This window comes from Falco punctatus (genome assembly GCF_963210335.1).
Source record: "Falco punctatus genome assembly, chromosome: 2".
NCBI lineage: Eukaryota > Metazoa > Chordata > Aves > Falconiformes > Falconidae > Falco > Falco punctatus.
The window spans coordinates 106,079,870-106,101,635 of NC_137581.1; the positions used below are offsets into that span (position 1 = coordinate 106,079,870).

At 35.6% G+C, this 21,766-nt stretch overlaps 2 protein-coding genes across 8 annotated transcripts in view; one reads left to right on the forward strand and one right to left on the reverse strand.

Moving 5' to 3' along the window:
• Window positions 1-12,833, forward strand: part of TMPRSS15 (transmembrane serine protease 15) — a 323,388-nt gene extending 310,555 nt beyond the window's left edge. Inside the window, exons 21-27 of the mRNA XM_080377677.1 lie at window positions 2,342-2,437; window positions 5,858-5,907; window positions 6,354-6,528; window positions 8,451-8,632; window positions 8,881-8,976; window positions 9,877-10,016; window positions 11,740-12,833. Of these exons, the coding sequence (XP_080233803.1) occupies window positions 2,342-2,437; window positions 5,858-5,907; window positions 6,354-6,528; window positions 8,451-8,632; window positions 8,881-8,976; window positions 9,877-10,016; window positions 11,740-11,895 (895 nt within the window). The 3' untranslated portion in view covers window positions 11,896-12,833. The remainder of the gene's footprint in view (window positions 1-2,341; window positions 2,438-5,857; window positions 5,908-6,353; window positions 6,529-8,450; window positions 8,633-8,880; window positions 8,977-9,876; window positions 10,017-11,739) is intronic.
• Window positions 12,834-12,968: 135 nt separating this feature from the next.
• The window catches only part of CHODL (chondrolectin), a 32,026-nt gene continuing 23,228 nt past the window's right edge, over window positions 12,969-21,766 (reverse strand). The window contains exons 6-9 of one of the 7 annotated variants that reach the window (XR_013925872.1): window positions 21,330-21,432; window positions 18,846-18,924; window positions 17,125-17,203; window positions 12,969-15,470 (exon numbers count right to left, since the gene is read on the reverse strand). Coding sequence is in view for 5 of the 7 variants with exons in the window: in XM_080374463.1 (XP_080230589.1) it covers window positions 17,119-17,203; window positions 21,330-21,432 (188 nt within the window). In the remaining 2 variants the exon portion in view is untranslated. Of the gene's footprint in view, window positions 15,471-16,571; window positions 17,204-18,844; window positions 19,129-21,329; window positions 21,433-21,766 lie in introns of those variants that run through there. The other 6 variants (XM_080374465.1, XM_080374464.1, XR_013925873.1 and 3 more) reach the window with 6 other exon arrangements.

Here is a 21,766-nt window from a genome sequence, read left to right on the forward strand (position 1 = left end):
ACTTACGAAACAGAAAGTCTGAAGTCATAGTGATCCATAGAGTATTTAGGTACATGAGAACCAATAATATCTGAGGAATTCACTGCACAGATATCTCTTTACATCTGTGCATAATAAACTTCCAAGACTGTTCTCTAAGTTTTTCTGAAAGTTTTGCCTGGTGAACATGTTGAATAGATTGAGAGTTACTTAACACCTAGGTTAGCCTCTTAAAGAGCATTTTTGTCACAACCTGAAAGATTTCTAAAAGATCATCTTCCAAAACAGAAATTAGAGACCTGTGGCACTGCATTTGGGGACCTGCAGAAGAGACTATATTCCTGTTACTAAACTGAATATCTCCAAGAAAAAAAGTACAAGATTTCTTATACTTACAGGAATGCTTAATCCTCATCATTTACCAATAAAAGGCTTGGAGATTTCCAGTTGTGTGTGCTTCAGTGCACTAAATAACTAAATGAAATTATCAACATCTTTCTCAAAAAGGGCTTAGATTTTATTTCAAAAAGCTTAATAAAGCTCCTGTGGTTACAGAGAAGCTCAGAGAAGTGCCAAACTGTAATCCAGAAATTTCAGCAGAGGAGTGGGAAATAGTTTGCTCAGTCTTTGCTGAAAAAGGCCAAGAAAGATACTGAGGTGAGACAAGAGATCTTCACGAGTATTATGAGGTTGGTGGAAGCTTTGACTTGGAAGATTTATAATGTTTGCCCTATGACAGAGTCTGTTAGAGTAATCTAGTAAAGCACACATGCATTCATTTGAAGTTTCCTGGTATAATGTGCCATGTAAAATGTAAGCCAGTGATATTCAGAAATGTACATACTCTTAAGCTTTTCCGGACAACATGTTTATTTTTTACATTGGTAAAAGCTCCTGGCCCACTCTTTTTAAAGAAACAATTTAGTGCCTTTTTCACACATTTGTACTTACTGTAGCTCAGTGATTAGACTGGTCTCACTTAAGTTCTTCATTGTATAATTTGACTTTACCTACCTGGGTTGGCACTTCACTACTCTCCCAGACCATCTAACAGGTCAAGTCAGGGTTCTGGGGTAATTTCTGAAATACGTATTAGTGTACTAGTGTTTTATCAATATAAAAGTCTGTGAACTAGAGTGTACAGACACTATCTACCTATCTATCTAGAGACAGCATTAAGGACTTGATCATTTCCAGGTTGAGAAATGCTGCAGTAATTACTTTTTCAGTAGGGTAGGTCATGCAGCTGTCCTAGTGGCACAGCAGAGCTATTGAACCCCTTTCTCCTATGGCCGGTCTTACTCTCCGTACACAGCAAATTTGCAGGATGATTCTAGACTTCCCAGGAGAATGAGATTTACTGCACTTGAAGAGAAGAGGTGGTGCTTCCTTCTACACAGGTGCTCCCTGTGTATTAAACCTGCACAAATTGTTCTCCTCTTGCACCTGAGATAATGTATGGCTAAAGGGTCAGATGGGAGTACACCGTCACCCCTCAAAAAATTATGTAGTCTGACCACAGCTATCTTTTTTCCCCATGCTTCCTCAAGAGAAAGCAAATATGTTTCTTGAGTGTATGTTCCAAGCTGCTCATATGCAGTATCACAAAATATATGGTGCATAATGGGTTATAAAGTAAATCTGGATATGGGTTGTAAACATTAAAACAATTTATCTCACTGATAACACACAGAATTCTTGGTGTTCAAAAGGCCATAATTACAAAAAAACAGTTAGTTGAGGAATATACCCCACTTCAGAGGAATTGTCCTGTTCAATAGCAAACATGACACCCTTGACTCTACTCCACAAACAGTTATTTTGATTTGAACAGATCTACAAGGTGGAACTAATTTCTAAGGAAGGTGGCATTTATTCCATTAGGTTCTTCATGATATAAAATAGAGTTTCATTTCTTCTTTAGGCACAGAAGTATAGTATCAATGTAATTATCTCCCCTCAAAAAAGCAAAACTGTGATCTTCCAAGGTTCATCTATTACGGTTCCATTTTGCATGCTAAGTTTTAGATCCATATATTTAAAAATTGGTACTGCAAACCCTTCATTGTTACACAGAAAAACAGAAATTGATCTTTTATGCTATTAAAATAATTAATTTCTGTCTTTTTCAATATTATTGTAGTATTATAAATCTTAGAGTAAGGTGTAAGAGTGAAAGTAGGTGAGTTGCATTTTAATTCATGTGAGTTCAAGCCTCAAATATCAACTGATAAATAGTAATTATTTCAGGAATAAAATGATGCAGTTTATTCAACCACCATAATCATTTCTCAAACATTCCTCCACTGGTGGAACAGGAAAAAAATACCTACAACTATGCACGTGTGTCTTTTCCTTCCAGGGATGCAAATATGTCATCAACTGTACTATTCACTGGAGATGGCCCATTTGTCAACATCACCACAACAGTGAACCACAGCCTAATATTTACAAAAAGGTGGGTAGATGGAAGTTTCTTCCTCATACAAAGAATAAAGTATGGTGGTGATCATTTCTACACTAATTTCTAGCTCAAGTTTATCTGAGAGGTAACATGATTCTATATGAAGTCTGGACTATAAACATACCCAGAATTCTGTGTAACACTGGGCAACTCACTCTTCCCCCTTCCATTCTTGTCCATCTATCGTAAATTTAAAAGGAGACGCTTGCTACATTTTTAGCTAGCATTCAGGACAATCTTAAGTGAAGTCTTCATAAATTTACTTTAGAAACGATAAATAATGCTATTTTTACAAAACATTTCTTATCTAGAAATCTTTAATTATGAATATGTAATATAGTAGAAGAATTGGAGTGGCATTCACCCATAGTTACATAGTGGTTATCACACTAGGTTCTCTGTGTAGTCAACATAAAAATAAGCACTCCAAAGTGTGATCCATGAAGGTGATGTCTTGAAATATGATGAGTGAATTTCTGTAAACCATTGACTTTATTAATACAGACTTAGGACTAATTACTAAAGTAAGCAACCCACACACAGATATCTATATTTAGAAAAATCATTCCCTCTCAAAAATGACTTCTGGATTTGTCTCCACGTTTAGAAGTGAATCATTAGATGAGATGATCCTTGGCATACATTCAATTATATTCTAATATTTCTCAGTCCAAATAACAGCTGAAGTGATTCTGAAGGGTCCTATACTCTGGTAAAGTTTCTTGCAGATTACATAAAAATTTAACTTTAGCACAGTATTATATTCTCAGGTAATTCTGGGATTTACAGTACAGCTCCAAAAGGAGAAAGGCTTGCTATGATCAAATAATATATATATATATATGACTTCAAGTATTATCTTTCTACTTATAAGAAGGGTTATTATACACATTTTTCTGCAATCCTACCAAAAGCACTAAGGCAGAAAATTACTGTCTAATTGCTTTAAATGCTGAAATCATGTTGAATACAGCGAGTCCACATTCTTTTACGTTTCCTTCATAAACATACCACATAGTAACAAAGTAGGAATTAATTCATAATTTGCCATGCTGTATTTTATCTACAGTAAAAAAAAAAAAAAAATACATTTTATGGTTTAATCTTACTCTGCTGATCCCAAACATTTGTCATTCTCATTGGTAATGAAAGTATCTTAAACTAATGGAATATCATTGCAAGCTATTTTTCTTTTTTCTTGAGTGGATATCTAAACCAGCATTGCCACAAGAGATCTTAAAGAGTAATGATTTAAAGATGTCTTCTGTTAATATCTATTAAACACTAGAAAGTGATTAATGCAGGAGGAAATGGAATAAGTTCATTTATCTTAGTTGTATATCTGCTGAAGAAATAGGTATCTTCTACCATGTTTCATCTGGACAGCTGATAGGAATCGTTTCACAGGGTGACACCATTACACATTTGCACACTTTTTTGGTACATATAATGAATAATAGAAAGATGACACAGATTTGATAATTTAAAAAAAAAAAAACACCAAATTCATTAACTGGTAATCAAATTATAAATTGTATTTCTCACATTGTCTTTGGTCTTTATTCAAGCGTAACTACCATAGAAGCAAAAGAGGGTGCATATCATAGGACTTGAAAACTGTGGTGGCAGAGACAGCAAAGCTGTTCTCTGATGCCCTTAGGTAATGTATTTCTTGGCAGGATAGCTTTGTAACAGGGCAAAATCCTGCCTTGAATATATATGTGAGGAGATTCCACAGGCATAATTGCTTTTGCTAGTCCTAAGTGAAGATCATATTTACAGACGTCTCAACCACTCCACATTTCTTCCCGGCATGCTGCTTCATAGATGAGACTCAGAGAAGCACACAGGATGGGTATTCAGCACACGCAATGCCTCTGTTGCCTTTTGGACTCTCCTGTGCTGACCAAGAGGCAACTGAGGACTGGTGAATTGAAGTGCAGGCAAGGAAGTGGTTTTCATACTGGCAGCTAGGTTCAGAAAGAAAAAGTAGAAGCCCATGAAGTAATTTCTACTAAAGCAATCAGTAGGTACTAGTGGTGGGACAAAGACTCTCATTACATGCAACTCCCTGCTTCAATGTAAAAAAAAGGGGACAAATCTGTCATGTTGGATGTTTGTTTGACTAGTTTATAAATCTACCTAAAAGGAAGGTAGGATTGGATAAAGGAGCTAATATATAGTACCATTGCCCACCTCCTATGGAGGGAGCTTGGTCAAGAGTATTTAGTTGCCATGAAATTTATGCAGAAAATGGTTTCCTGCAGGTTTATGCATTTCTGGTTGACTTCCTTGTGTTTGTCTCGCTACCAAGGCACACCTTTATGAAGTCAATACAGATTCGAATACAAATCACAGATTTTGGTTTTCAGTTTTTAAATTACAGATTTAAAATTATCTATCTTGAAGTGGAAAATGGCTATGTGAGAATATTCAGGGCTGGAGGCATGTCTCATTCTTACCTGCTCTGTAGTGAAAACCTAACTGGGGAGGTGGGGGGTGGTTACAGTTCCCACTTGCCCTTGCACCACTCTGCCATTGTGAAAATGCTGGGTCACATCATGCATTATTTCCCTCACAACAGATACCAAATTTTAGAGCAGAGTGAGGGATACATAATACCGTTTCATGTTTAAAGTATCCTTCCCTTTTTTTATTTTTAAATTATGTGGAAATGCATACTGCAAACTAACCATTGGCAGATTTTTTTTCCCCCTCTCTGATATATTTCTGCATGTATCAGATTTAAATTGCAAACACACACACTGTCCCAAGTGTTCAGATTCATTACCAGCTATGAAGATAATCTTAAAACCTCTGGGTACCAGAAATGCTTAGTAGTTTTAATCTGTGGTCACGTGCTCTTCAGGCTCTGGCTTTTTATCTCTGCTAAATAATTTCTAATCCTGTATATGCAACTATATTTTAGAGTGCATTGTAACTGGTAAAAAAATACAGTCATATCAAACTAGGCTCTTGAATTCTTTGGTCACACTGATCTCTAGTGGTAAGGTATTGAAAACATCTCAAAAGGTAGAAAAAATAGCATATGCAGTTACAATTTTGTTGAGAATCTGTCACAGACAGATCAGACAGATGACTCATTTCCCTAAAATTCAAGGGGAGTCTACTTTTATTTCTGCAATATAACACAAGTTAAGTGTTCATTGAAGAGGAATGTGTATAATTAGTATTATATATAATATAATGTTGTGTATTTATAATAAATATCTAATTAAATTTTGTTGGACAATTTAACCATTTGATACTGATAATCTAACGTACTTATATATTTAAGTATATATATATATATATGCTTATATACACTTCTATATATGTGTGTGTATATATTTGACAGTCACTTAGAGGTATCTGGTGTGAAGATACTCATGATTAATTGCATTTTCATTCTAGAGAACACTGTCTGAACAACCTGGTGGTTCATCTGCAATGTAATATAAAATGTAAGTACACATACCCTGGGAATATTTCACACAGAAATCAAATTGTTCAGTCCATAAAGCCTAATGTTTATAGCTTGAATTGAAAGGTTAGGGAATGGACTGTAAAAGCTATACCTGTAATCACATAAACACAGGAAAAGTTACAGTCTTCACTTGTTTTCAGAGTTAAGTATACACTAGAGATGGGTCTATACTGAAAACACATATATAAAAAATCCAGAAGGTCTGAGGAAGAACATATCTAAATCTAAGTTATAAAGTTGCATCTTGATTTCAGCTATAAACCACCAAACTTTAATCCACAATAATAGTATTTTTGAATAGCAGTTTGGATACTACTACAAAGCCTATTTTTTCTAAGAATATTCACTAGTCTAATAAAACATGCTATATCCCCCTAAAAATCTACAAATCTATTTTATTTTTTTATTATTTTTTTTTTTTAGCTTGTGGAAAACAACTAGTAACTCAGAACAATGGAACAAGGATTGTAGGTGGAAGTGATGCCAGAAGAGGGACTTGGCCTTGGATAGTTTCACTCCATTTTAATTCCAGACCCATTTGTGGAGCCTCTCTTGTCAGTGATGAATGGCTGGTGACAGCAGCACACTGTGTATATGGGTAATGTTCAGAAGCTCACACATTCTGACAATCCCACAACATACAAGTATCCAAATGGTGGACAGTCATCAATCAGTAAAGCTGGGCTGAAGCATGACCCGAGCCATCGATCAATTCCAGATAGAGCAAAACACACTTTCAAAGGAAATCACTGGGGAGTGGCACTTTTTAGAGGGTTTCTAGATGTTTGCTGTTATATGAAGTTAATATAAATTCACAAGTACCTCTCTCTCCACTGACTCCAGGGCATCTTTGCAACTAGCTAAGATAGCCATATGACATCCATGCCATGTCTTTTTTATTTTAATGATGATGAAACACTTGTTTTATATGCAGTTTCATTAAGGATGCATCAGATTACAAATAATTTATGACACTGATACAAAAAATTGACAGCCAGCTCACTGTTTAATTACTAAGTTTTGAACCACTTGTGGGCTCAGCTAAAGGCTCCTTTACATTCTGGTAAACCCTCAGTCCTTACTTTAAAGCAGAGAATCACAGAAACTAAGCACCATTTTATGAACAATGAAGAATTGCACTTTAAATATATGGTATTAGCACTGAGCATTTGCACTTAACCCATAATTAATGTGGGCCTCCATTAATTAGTTGAATCTCTGCCAGTGGTATAAAGGATGACATCATACCTCATAAAGGTAAACTCAGTGTTGCCTGTTCCTCCTGTATATTACCATAAATTGATCAAGATTTACTGTTCATCATTGGAATGAATCTAGATTTATGTGCATTGATTAGGCAATATTAGCTATCCTCTAGATGGTGTTATTTGTACCATTCAAAGAAATTATGCATATTTAAATATTTTCTAGTGTTTGTTTCCATAACATCTGTAATAAAACCAAGTCTTGTAGAAAACTTGGAATGGCAAGAAGAAGAAACTGGAATGGCAAAAAAAAAAATCTATTAATATTCAAAATTACAGTAGAACTTTCGTTATAAATAGCTAAGTAGTAAGGCAGTGGAGACTATGCCAATACAGTAATGGAGCTATATTCCACACAAAGACACTGAAATGAGAAGGACTAAGCCATCTTAGTTCTCATACAACAAATCCACACCTGTCTTGGTACTTCCTTTTCACTTAAATCACGTTTTTATTTTCACTTAAATCTCTTAAATTTTATCATCTTGACTTTGCTGGAATGTTCCTAAGTGGGAGCTTGCAGTTTCACACCTTAATTCTGAACATTTAACTTAAATGCTCATAGTTTAGAACCAGATAACCTCTTGATGTCAAACCAAAAGATCAGCAGAAACCAATTCAGTACAACAATCAGGCTGAAAACATATTTTTTTACAATTTTTAAAACTATGAACTGGTTGATTAAAAATAGCAAATAATTAATTTCCCTAACTTAAATACAGCCTCCAAAAAGCATGTGTAGCTCAGCAAAAAATGCAGATTATGTCACATTTTGTCTTGGCATTTTTTTTTATTTAGATTAAAAAATTAAGAGAGCAATTTTCTGAGTCTATGAGCTGCAGCACTTCCAGCGACATCTTAGACCTATTATTCTTTATATATTCCATAACAATTTTCTAACTGGGACTGATATTAATTGCCTGGTGGGCAGTCAGCAGTATTCTCCACAGTGTTTAAAAAACCACAGTAATTTAGTTAATGTATTTTCCTCCTCTGCACTACTGCCTGATTAATTCTTTATAAATAATGCATTATAAGCTTAACACAAAAAATGAACCACGTATTTCTACAGTGTAGATGTTTAAGATAGTATTACTATCACAAAATTGTAAGTACATCCACTACACTATTTATTTTGACAAAATGTGCAAATGCTATGAATTACCATGAGGTTAAAGATTAGCATTTTACCTAACATATTTTTTAAAACTTTCATTAATCATTCATAATTCTGAATATTCCTTGCAACTTCTAGGAGACAGTTAAAACCATCTCAATGGAAAGCAGTTCTTGGCTTGTATGACCAATCAGATATGACACAGCCTGCAACGGTAGTTCAAATTATTGATCAAATAGTTATAAATCCTCATTATGTGAAGCGTACAAAGGATAGTGATATTGCTCTCATGCACCTTCAATACAAAGTGCAATATACAGGTGAGTCGTTATTTTCCCACAAAACAGATTTACTCTATTATGCAAAACTCTTAACTATGCTAAGAATACGAGGATGATGGGGTGGCTGTACATTTTTCACAACTTAATCATTCTGGAGCCAGTCCAGTACTTCCTGGGTATCTTGCTCAAAAAGTGAGTGTGAATTAACGAACATTTTCTTATGTGACTTCATAAAACCCTGAATACAGGGAAGAGGCTGACAGTGATTGCTTGTTTCTCATTCACAGATTACATACAACCTATTTGTTTACCAGAAAAAAATCAGCAGTTTTTACCAGGAATTTACTGCTCTGTTGCTGGCTGGGGTCGTATTATGAATGAAGGTGGGTCATCTGCTTGGAAAATTATGACAGGCATGAAGCTGTGAGGGAAAGCTTGCTCCTGATTCCACAGGGGTTGCTAAGGTAAAATAGTTTAGAGAGGTATTCCTCCATAGGAAAATTTGGGAACTATGCTCCTCCACTGTTCTTTCTCTAAAGCAAAGTAATAGAGTTATAACATAATTATTAGAGAAAATATACATACCTAGGATCATTAAACTATGAAAAAAACTTATTGCATCCCCTTAGATGTTACGATGACTACTTTTCTCAACATGAAATATGTACATCTTATTGTCAGATATTGGGTGGGGGAGGAGGAAGATTAGTCTTTCTGACAATGTGCAAATGATTTTCCCCAGAAGTCAAGCATACTGACTGTAGTATAAAATGTTATGTTCTGTTTGCATATCATTTGAAATCTCTGTGAAATAATAAATATGCCATTTCACTTCTACAGTTGCTTGTACACATTTGTTTCTAAAAATTGCATTAAAATTTTTGAGTAGGAATTAGTAAAAGAAATTTTTAAAAAACTTGAAATTATCAAAGTTACATAATGAATAGTGAGGAAACATTGGACAATCCAAGCTCCTAAGCCCTTAATGATCCCTTAGATCTTCTCATTGTGAGTTCATAGTCATTGATTTTAGTAATCTTGATTTAATTATAACCAAATTCAGTCCCATTACACAAATGAAAGACAGGATTCAGTTAATGAGCACCAGTTAATCAGTGACTGTGTTACAGGGGTATAAGCCTGAATAGGACAGCAGTGAGGCAGGGTTTCCTGCTGCTCGGTAGCACGCCTAGCATGCTGGAACTGGAACAAAACCATCAGTGTTCTGAGCGGGATGTACGCTATTTATTACAGCAGCTAAACATACTTTGTATTTTCATCAGGTCCCACTTCAGATATATTGCAAGAAGCAAAGGTCCCTCTCATTTTGAATGAAAAATGTCAACAACAGATGCCAGAATACACTATTACTGAGAATATGATCTGTGCGGGATATGACATGGGAGGAGTAGATTCCTGTCAGGTAAATACAAGTAACTTATTTCCACTGCTAGCATATACCACATCTAATTATTGAGTAAAATACTCCCTGATCCCCTAATCATTAAAACCAGAACCATCGCTGTCCATTAATGTGATTTCTACTCGCAGTATTTTGCCCATTTAATACTTTATCAGGATACAAGTTGAAAAGATAAAAACCTATTATTTTGTGTCATGTTGACATAAACAACCATGGAAGGAAGATAAATATTTTCTGCACTAAGCTTTGAATAATTACTGATGAGTCATTCCCTGAAGGAAAGAGGGTCAAGCTTAGGGAAAAGCAGACTACAGAGAAATAAATACCAAATGGACTGAAGTCTCAGAAATGCTTCATACAGGAAAGGAGAGAGAGCGATGTTGGTTTCCCCCAGAATCTGTAGACCTTGGAGACCTTCTGTAAGTAGATGCCACAGTATGTTGGAGAGGCTGCCCTTGTGCATTGATCACATATGCTGCTTCCTGGGGATCTGGTTTTTATCCATTCCAGATCTGCTTATAACACACTGCTTCTCCTTGAGGATATGGTCAGAATTGGCTGTCACATATTTTTTCTTTGAGCAACATGAAGTCTATAGCATGGAGACTGGCTGGTTCTCTTCAAGTCTGATGAGAAGCACTATCACATAATTTCTCTTGCCTTGCACTCACAACCTAAGCCTTCATCAGGTGCAGTGACTTCAACTAGTTTAGTCTAGAAGGAAGAGTGTATGCAAATTTCCTTTGCCATTCCTGCAGCCTCCGTGGCTTTCCTCTTTCCTTTTTGCCTTCTGAACCTCATACTGAAAAGAAAGCAGTGCAGCACCATAGGCTGATACAGAGTACCAGTGGCCAGTGTTGTGATCAGTGACCATTCAACCACAAGGAAAAATGAACAAGTGAGTCCTGATAGTGCGTCAGCCTTCAGGCTGCTGTCACAGCCTTTGAACATTTGTGGATGCCCTAGAGTTATGGGCAGAAGTATTTTAATGGCTGAATCCTTGCAGAATGTTCCTGTAAAACTCCATTCACAAGGCTGTGAGAAGACAAAAATAATTCTGGTTCAACTAACTTGACAGACAATGAAAAATAGTCATTGTTTTCTTCCTCATCAAAACAAGACACTCATGGCTGACTCATCCACCACTCAGGCTGTGGGATCAATCAAATTTGGTATCCCACACTATTGCAATGTGACCTCCGCTAAACTACTCAGAAGGAGGTGTGAGAAAAGGACGCCTCCTCTTCTGGCAGACTTGCCATCTTTTTCTCTAAATTCAAAACTGCTGAAACTTTGGGGCAACTGAAAATAAAAGTACATTTTGGCTGAAAAGACTCAACTGAAAAATAATCCTACACATTTATGCAGGCTTTGTGGAAGATGAAGGGCTAAACTTAAAAGTAATAAGCAAAAAAAAAAAAAAAAAATCAGTTAAAACTCAGTCCTGTGCTGAAAGACTGGTAAGAGCTTAAGACCGCATCCTTTTTTTTTTTTTTTTTTTAAAAAAAAAAAAAAGAAAAAAATGAAAAACTAAAAAAAAGGAAATGGATTATCCCAATAATTTTTCCACTTGGAAGAATTCATATTGATCTCACTTCTGCTGCCCAAGATATATAGGGATACAATTTCTACGATTAAAGATCAACACAAACAAAGCATCATAAACAGGCTCTGCTTCAGAGTTGACACTGTTCAATTTTAACTTTTGAATTTCATATTGCAGGGAGATTCAGGTGGCCCTCTGACATCTGAAGATGGTAACAAGTGGTTTTTGGTTGGTGTAACATCATTTGGCTATAAATGTGCACTTCACGAAAGACCAGGAGTGTATGTTCGAGTCACCATGTTTGTGGACTGGATCAAAAAAATAATCTATTAGCTTGGTATCTTTTAATGATAGAAATAGAATTTAAAGGTTGAAAGTAAGCCATTGTATAATGATGTAAACCAGAGTGGCATTTCAATCTCATAGTTAGATAAACTGAATAAATATTTAAATTATGGGGAGGAAAATATTAATTATTGAAAACTCCATTACCAATGGAAAGCAATATTTTGAAATAGATGCTGTGGGGTTTTTAATAAATAGTTATATAATTTATTTTTTCTTTTACATGAGACCATGGGAAAAGTTTCTTTGAACATCAGTGCATTAAATGCATAGTGGAGGGCTTTACAAAACATGGGCATTAAAAAAAAAAGTTTGCAAACTGCAAATGCTTTATTGAAAAATGGTCTAAAATTATTTTTTTCAGGTCAAACATTACCTGTTTTTATGTTTTTACACTGTATTTTTCAATGTGCATTTTCATTTCAATTCATAGTAAACTCTTCAGGAATCTCACCACATCCAAAGTGAAGGCATATGTTATCTTTTTAAACTGGGCTCATGGGAGTTCTTCTGTCTTGTCTATTATAAAAAGCTCTGGAATGAGGTTTATGGATTGTGCATAAAAGCTGATATCTTGTATCATGCTGCTTTCTAATGAATAAATTGACTGTAAGCCAAAAGTTCTCTCTTGTGTAATTTCTTTGGAATTAATAGAGTTAAATAAGGTTTGAACACAGCTTTTTAGCTTTCTTTTTAGACAAGTGTTTTGGCAATTTTTCAAGCAATTATAGATATGTGCTTCTGTACACCAAGGCTCACAATACTGCAACCTCCTCTCATGAAAAGTAATGTTTTCTAAAAATGTTTGACAAAAAGGAGTACTGGCTATTCCTGGTGAGTAAGAAGTAATAGGGTTCCTTTGATATATGACATGCTTTTCCTGTACTAGTGACTTTTAATACTGATTTTGTGCTTGTATAAAAACTATCATGATAGTCCCTTACAGCATTCTAAAAGGGAAAGAATATGAAGAAGGGTTTTTATCTTCTTGAGCTCTTTTCTAGATAGGTTTCTATTAAAATATAATTATCTACTTGTTGAAATGCCTTAAGTTCAATGGCGTCTTAGTGTAATATGATGCATTTCCTTTATTTGTTTTCAGCCTAATGTAGGAATTTAATATCTCTTTAATTCCAAAGTACTGCATGAAAACATAAAATGCATTCTAACTTTCTGTGTATGTGTATCTACACATGATGGATGATTCTTGTAAGCAGCTCCCACACTTGGTGCTTACAACACTAAATGCAGATATGAAGTGCTCAAAATACAAGGCTAGCTTACAAGCACAGGTTGGTGGTCACTGATAAAAAACACCAGGTCCCAAACTGTTTTCGGGTCTTCATAAGCATTAGGGGACTAGGTCAAGCACAAAATATTTAGTTTTATCAACACATCTGTGACCACAAGGAACACAGGCAGATATAATGAAGCCAGACAGAAGATAAAATGTTTTAGACTCTTTCATATAAACCACACAGTTTTTAACATTAAAATGTTAAAGTTGCAAATCCTGTGTTTTGTAGTGGATTACTGTTTCCCCTTTACTAGAAAACAGCCACTGAAAATAAAGTGTATTCTGCTATCAGTATAAATTGATTTGGATGAAGCAATTACATTAAAATGCTCAATTAAAATGTGACATGGTTTCTTCATTATTTACTATACATCACTATCGTAAATTGTATTTCAGTCTGTTAATATAATACAAGAGCCATCTCAAAGCAGATACAGTCACTGGAAAAATGTGCTTCCAAGAAATACAGTAATATACTTTTACTTATGTGTAATTTTTGCTTCCCAAAATGCAATACATACATGTATTTTCAGTTATACTGTAATAAACCAGCCCATAAGACTGAAAAAATTGATATTGTAAACTCTGGTATAGAAACATATATGTAATATAGACTAGCATAATTAAAAATTAAAATTTATAAAAATAAACTAATTTATATCTAGATAGAACTAACATAACCTTAGTTGACCACATTCTAACCTCCGTTCAGCTTCCACTACATCAGTTGCCTGCATATTAACCTGTGGAGAAACCAGTCGTTACTAAGTTGAAAATAATCCATGCTGCCCATGTATTTTAATTGAGTCACAGTTCCAAAATACTTTGAAATGGGATGGTAGAAGCTTGATGCTGACTTACACTCACTTGCACCCAAAAAAGGTTAAAAGATTAGAGAAGGAAACAAGAGCTTTCCTCTCAGATACTTCTTGCTTGCAAAAGGCCGCATTCACTACAGAAATAAAACAAAAATTATATTCCCTGGGGTAAATAAGGGCAGTGGGAATATAACGTTTTTAAAATGACAAACTGAAGCCATGCCATCTATCGGAGGACTAGCTAAGCTTTACTGTCCTTCCTTCAGTTCCTTGCCTCACCTGCTGCTGCCATTTGGAAGTGATTTAGAGAGGCAGTGAGCAGAAGGGAATGTGGTCACTGCAAGGGGACCCCATAGCTATACATAAAAGCCAACAGGCTTATTTGAAGTGGCTTTAGTTGATGAAAACTGTCACCTGAAACTGGAAGTAATTTTCCTTTCTCTGTTCTGTAGGTTTTAATGTGCATATGAAGGACAGAAGGTCAAGGGGTGGGTTTTTTTGTTTGCTTTTCTTTTTAAACAGCAATTCTGTTGCTACTAATGGACCATGTCACATATATACCTGTGGGTTTTCTGGATTCTCTAAACCCCAACAAAATCCAAACATAATACCAGCTTAAAGTCTAATTTGTAAGTATTCTCTCTGGAAGTGTGCAACACGCCTATTTCCCCCCCTTTCTGCTCTTATCCTTACTCCTATCTCCCTTTTGAGTGTGGAAATAAGGAAAATAAAGACAAAAGAATTTGTGTATGTATGGGATTTGTACGTTTTGCATGGAAAAGAATTAACAGATTAAGGTTGAGAGTTATAATACTGTAGGATTGATCTGTGCATCATTTGTAGTCTTCCACATAAGAAGTTGTTCCTAGATACTAGGTAAAAGCTAAAGAAACTTAAAAATCCTAAGTAAAGGAAATACATGGAAGGAAACTATTTCCTTCCCCTAAGCAGGTGATATGATATGGAAATATTTTGTCCCACTAACCAATATTTCTTATTTACATATAGAATCTGAGTACATTATAATAAAAGCATTGCATGCCACCTTCCATTGGCCTTCACACAGAGTTTAAGACTGGTCCATGCTGATAACTGCCCAGTAATCAATCACGTTCACCCTTGTAAGAAAGGCATCTGAAGGTGTTTGCTTTCTCCTAATTGCTGCATGGAAATCACTTCTGTGCCATTAATCATAATATCAACGGTTACACTTTTACACATCCTTTGGAAGTACGAAGTATGAAGAAATAATTAATCCTTAAATTAAGTTAAAGGGAGTTAATTCTTCAAGACCATAAAAAGAACTAAGTTCTTTTTACCCAACCGTTCCCAAGAAAGTGGAGTCTCTTGCCCTCAGTTGAGTGAAGCAATGATTAAGTCAGGAGAAAAACAATTCTGGTCTTGGTGATCATGCAGAATCATAGTATTTTTTGGCCTGTTTATAATCACTACAAAGGAAATTGAAGTAAGTGATCAAGCAAATAAAGTTGTGACTTACAAGAAAAACTACAGCATATTTGAAGTAGGAATAGTAACACTTAAACTCAACTACAGAAGGCAGCTTCTTCAAAGAGGAAGTAAAAACACAGCATAACAGTAACTTTAAGATGCTTCCAAAAGTGCTTCAGCAATAGCATTGCACAATTAGTACTAGTGATATTGAACTTTTAAATGTTTTTTCTTTATCTAGAAAAATACACATACACATTTGTCTCTGAACTCAAAGCTGTGGTCAACATCAGCTAGCACAGCGTAGGTAACCCAGAGTAATACAGTTTTGCTTCTGTTCGTCTCTCCCCAGCTTCCACACAGTAGTAGTTTTGAATCTGTGTTAATGTAAAGCCAAATAGCTTGAACTCATGCTCTTGAACTCTTGCTGAAACTGCAGGAAAACCCCTTAACTTTCCACTACAGCACCAGGCTGTCATCAACAAATCAGCTACCACGCAAAGATCTGCGCCTAATGGCTGGTGAAACTATTCTTATGGCACAGAAAGCTCTTATGGAACCAAAGAGAATGGACATTAATGATATTAATAATAACTCTAAAAGAAGACTTTAAATGCATTAGGGTTACATCTAAACCTGTCTATCAATTAACATAATAAACGCTTTTCTAGCTAATAGTCTGAGTAATGCTGGGATCAATCTATTAGTGCCACTTCCAAGAAAAGCCATTTGTCTTCACTCTGATATCTTACATTATTCCTAACAAACTATGAGCTACATTTAAATGATCTTTAATGCATTTTTTAAATAGATTTACTGAAAAAAGTAATTTTAATCTTAAAACTCTTGTCCACTGTGATATTATTTTTTTTCCTCAGAAAAAGTAAAGAATATTTTACTTAAACAACTAACAACTGCTTTCAAACGACAGCGCATTAACGAGGTATCACTTGCCAAGTTATTTATGTTGACCTTGGACCATTATGTCAAAAACTTATGATCATTCCCTGGAAAAATGGATTCATTATATGACATCAAATTACTTTTATGAATCCTTGAATTTTGCCACATCAGATCAATGTCACAACATCGCGGCTATCTCTGCCAGCAACCATGTTAATGTTTAATAAAATAATGTGTGTCTGAGAATCAAAAACTGTAAGTGTGCAAATAAATACTAAACAAATATTTTGTATAAAACATTTATGCAAAGATAAATAATTGTTACACTGTAAAATTGTCAGTTCCATTTACAGTACATCAACTAGGGTACAATGCATGGGAGACTAAAGAAAACAAAGAGGGTTTGTTTAACTACAAACAGTCTTAAAACTGATATACATTGTACATATTTCCCCATAAAAACTTCAAATGCTCTTCATTTCATTGCTCTCACAACTAGCTAACTTACAACTTTTAGCAAAATAAACACATACCCTTTATTTAGCATGGCATATTTTGTTACTGAATTAATAATCAAACATTATATAAAAATGATCTGAACATTCACCTCAAGGGGGAGCTTACAGTTCATTCTTGTAGATCCTTTGCATTTTCAAGCCATTCCAAGCTAATGTTCTTTGATAACATTATAATACAGCCTGACTGCAAAATGATATTTTTGCTTTGTTTTCAGTCAGTAAATCATTATACCTCCATGCTACTGTCCTTCCTAGGCGTCTTTGAAATCCATAGTGTGGACTGGTTTGGACTGGTTTTTGTTCTTCCTTTACTGAAAAATAAAAATATAAACTGTTTTCAGTGCATTTGTGCCTTTGCAGTCCTGATTCAGGTTTGTGATCAGACCTGGGTATTTCATTCCCTATTTAAAGGCCACCTTTGTTGCTTTCATAACATAGGTTCCCCATCCAGAAAAGGGTTGTGCCCATGCTGCAGTAAGCGTAACACCACAGCAGCGGGACAAGGTAAGCAACTGTTACCAAAGTTACCAGACCACCCGGCTTAGCAGTGCTCCTCCCAGGAACTGAACTGACTTGGTCCATTTTTTTTTTTAATTATTGTTTTCAGTTCCCATTCAACTGCACCTACTCATTCAGAGTGGTCTTTTCAGAGGTGGGTGTGGACACCAAGCAGGGTGGTGACAGGCTGGCTGCTTCCCTTGTCTGGGGGAACGGATAAGGGACAGGAGCACACATGCCCCCAGGCCCACACCAACATGCTCAGGGTGCAGCCCACCCACCCCGAGGGGCTACCACAACCCTGCCCGTGTGAATCCTGGAGCTGCACCCCTGTGACCGCGATACACCAATGGGTGCCAGTGGGTACTGGTACGCCAGAAAGCCTCTTCCCTTCAGGGCTTGACCTAACTTCTAATGAAGTAATGGCACATGAATCAGACTCCTAGCAATGAATGATGAGTAGAAAGCTTCCTTAAGCCTAGTTTTCATTCAAAACTGTCAATAGCAGGTTTTGTATTGTGGTGGGTTTTTTTTAATAAAAGGCAAAAAACTTGTTCCAAAAGTACCTGTTCTGCAATACTGAAAAAAATGTTCACTCTAATCTTTACAGGAAGCCCTGAGGTACCCTGTAACTTAAGGCAGCCATAGCAGAGATGCTGCTTCAACACACCACTTTCCCTCACTTACCTGGCAGATGACAGCACGCTGCAGTCTACTGAGTAGAAGAGGCAGTTCATGAGCTACTGCAGCTGCATTTCTATCAAAATGTTTTTGTCTCTGGCCAGAATATTTCACGCTGTTGTTATTTTCAAATTAAGTGAAAGCCAGAGGTGGAGAAGCAGCCCTACATAATTCTGTAAGTTGAAAACCTGAGAGTCAAGATCCCAACAGGCCTACACATTTAGTTTTACTCCTTTCCTGGTGTGTAAATGTAAGCGAGTCTGCATTGATTTTAAATGTACTTTGAGGGAGCTGGACAGTACAGTAGGTTTTAGTCTCTCCAGACTTACCTCTGAAGTCCTACAAAGTAATGCATTATGTACCTGCGCCCATTGGACTAATTGAAAAGACTCCCTTTGGTTTCAGTGGACTTTAGATCAGGCCACAATGCTATAAACAAAGCAACCACAATGAATCAAGTAGTTTCAGCACTTCTTTAAAAAACTGATTCACTACTTTCTTCCAGATTAATACAGCAAAATCAGGTATGTTCTGTAAATTAATTTGAATGGACAGCCCTTGCCACACAGCAGGAACATTTTTTTAATAACTTGGATCAGAACTTCAGTTGTATAGAATGAGCTTATCTTCAGCAAACCTATGCTAATTTTCAACAGCTATACATCTGGTTCAGGAAATAGGATTTGGTAAGAAAGGTAAGGAAGATGCAATAAATAGCTTGAGCATATCGCTGTTTCAACCATGAAATGCAATCATAGAAACTGAGAAATATACCAGGTTGGAATTTAAACTTTCTGCAAGGCATTCAGATGATAATGGAGATGGGTCTTTGAAGCAGTTTCTCCTTGCTTCCCTGGAAGAAATGAAAGGGAGAGCATCTAAGCATGAATGAGCTGATCATTTCTACTAGCTACAGGGAAGATGTTTTGTTTTGCCTTATTACTACCCTTTAAGAGCCCAACGCCAGGCAAAATTAGTCATGACCTTTCAAGCTAGGCATGTCCTGGTTGGCCATGGATTGTGGCTTTCAGAGGAAAGGTCACCATGTTGTGGAAGCCTAAAAAAGAATGAGAAGTCAGGTTCATTTGGGAAGTTGGGGATCCCTCCTTCCCCAGCAGGACAGAATCCCTTTCCTAAAGCTCTACAGTGTCCATCTAATCAGTTCAAATGGTTGCCTCTTTTTTAAGTTTGCTTTTTGCCCAAGAATTGTGTTATTTGTGATGAACCAAAACAATTTGCAAGGTAGATCACATGTGAAATATAATTTAAAATATATGGGGAAACATTTTTTTAAAACAAAGTTATTTTTCAACAGATGAAAAATAAAATACTTCATTTCTGGTGATACCAGAATAGCATCTTTTGACTTAAATTAATTTTAAAGAAAATTTGTTTTATTTAATTGACAGCTTTGGTGCAACCCAAAATGAACATTCTGAAAAAATTACCTGGTTTTATTCAAATCCATTTTCTCCCTGATTCTTGTATCATTTAATCTACCAAACTAATCAGCTAACAGAAAAAGTACAATCTTCCAAGATGTATTTCCAATATCTGTGTCATGCATTTTTTTAAATCTTGGAAGTTCAGGTGAATTACTTCTGGATGAACTGCTATAGCATTCAAAGGCCTGATCAAAGCCCACTGAAGTCAATACTACTATTTCTATTGATTTCAGTGGGCCATGAATCAATCACTGTTTTCCTAGGAATATTTGAGAGCTGAACCTTTTCTGGAGAGAAAAAGAGCTGCCAGAAAAGTTATGACCACATATATCATACTTACCAGGAAATCCAGGTCCATTATAATAAGGGTTCCCAGATTTAGATTACTTATATCATTGCTATTTTTACACATATTATTCTTTTATTACACTTTTTGCTTTGAGTTTCCAACCATTTACCGTGCCAGGGCTGAGGTTTGGATACAACCTTTCACAAGCAGAGATTTGTCTACCATAAGACATGTTGGAAAGTTCACATTTTCCTTTTCTTTATAGGAAAGAGCATAAAATAAAGACACTATCTAGTTTATGATGCAGACCTCACAATATCTTTTCTTTATGGTTACTTGTTTCAATGAGACACATTACTAAGGAGTGCTGCAAACATCACCGTACACTCACTCATACAGATATAATCAGACTTGGCATTTGGAATGTTTTCTCACTTGAAATAAAGTATTTCAGTCATTTGAAGAAAATGCTAAACAGAAATGACAAAAAAAAAAAACAGACTAAAAAGAGGAATTTTTTTTCTAATTTCCTAAAACACTGATGTGATATATTTCTTACTAATATTCCTGCTCTTCAACAGGGATAACAGCTTGTGATTCTGTTTATTACTCTTGTTATTTTACCAAAATAGTGTTTACCCATAAAATATACTTCAGTTTATACTCTTCTGGATTACATTAACTTGAGAACTTCCTGAAAAAAACCTGCAGAATGAAAAGTATCCTTGAAAGTTTCAGAGTTACTAGATCAGGGGAAAAAAAAAAATATGTTGTCATATCTTGGTATATCCTATTTTAGGAAAGATAAAAAATCCAAAGAATTTTAAAGCATGGACCAAAACATATCCTGTTTCATAGGCTGAAGTGTTTCCTATTTGCATAACACATCTGTTTGATACTACATCTATGTACACATATATATATACTTTATACATCTTCAGCAGATATATGATGTACAAAGGAGTTGCACTGGCGTGTGGCTCAAAACATGTTTTTTCATTTTGTTTTCAATTTGTCTGCTCTAGTGGCCCATCTGTTGCTGGTATGGTACGCACACTGAAACAGTATCAAACAGCTGATGACCCCTTTGGTTCATCCTTGGAACAAACTGCACTTTTGGTCAGAAAGTGAGATGAGTCCTCGCGTTCACACTGTATCAGTGAGAACCTCACTATTATTTCCTATAGCCCAGATGCTGCGTAGGTAGTAATCATGATGGAAGAGATGAAGCAAAAGTGCTGACAATAACTGAGCCTATCAAATGGTCAGCAAAGATATCTTCTTCAGAAACAGGTGAAGTCCAAATGGACTTTGAGAGACCTGGAATTATTTCAGCATGTTGTGGAAAAACCTGAAGGTGAATGTTCAGTTGTAACAGCTGTAAATGACTTGGATTTTAATAGATGAAAAGATGCTTATTTGCATATTTGGGGGGCAGGTGTAAGCAGTCTTTCAGTATGAATAGCTTGCCAATGGAAATATGAATTCTGCATTATAAGACCATTATGGATTAGTATATTTTACCTTTTATGAAGCATCTGGAAACAGCAAGTCCCAAAAGCCACCAGTATCAACAGCAGTAGTGGTATAGTGGGTATTACAACATAAATTAGGTTTGGAATTATACCTACAAGACAAAAGTTCTCATTAATGTCTCCCATGTTGAAATACTCTTAACCATGTGAGTAAAAAATCAGAAATACATTCTTACACAAAAGAACATTTATACATTCCTTCTATACAAAAAGCTCAAAAAAGATTCAGCAATATCAAGAATAAAATAGCACTTCCACTGCAATATGCAAAACATATCTTAAGGATTTAAATTCTACATTTTATATATGCATCAATGAGAGATTTCCAATTTTGTAAGTGAAATTTCAAGTATTTTAACAGAGTACATTTCGCAGCCTATTAATTTTACAGTCCATACAACCTGCCTACTGAGTTGCCCTTACATG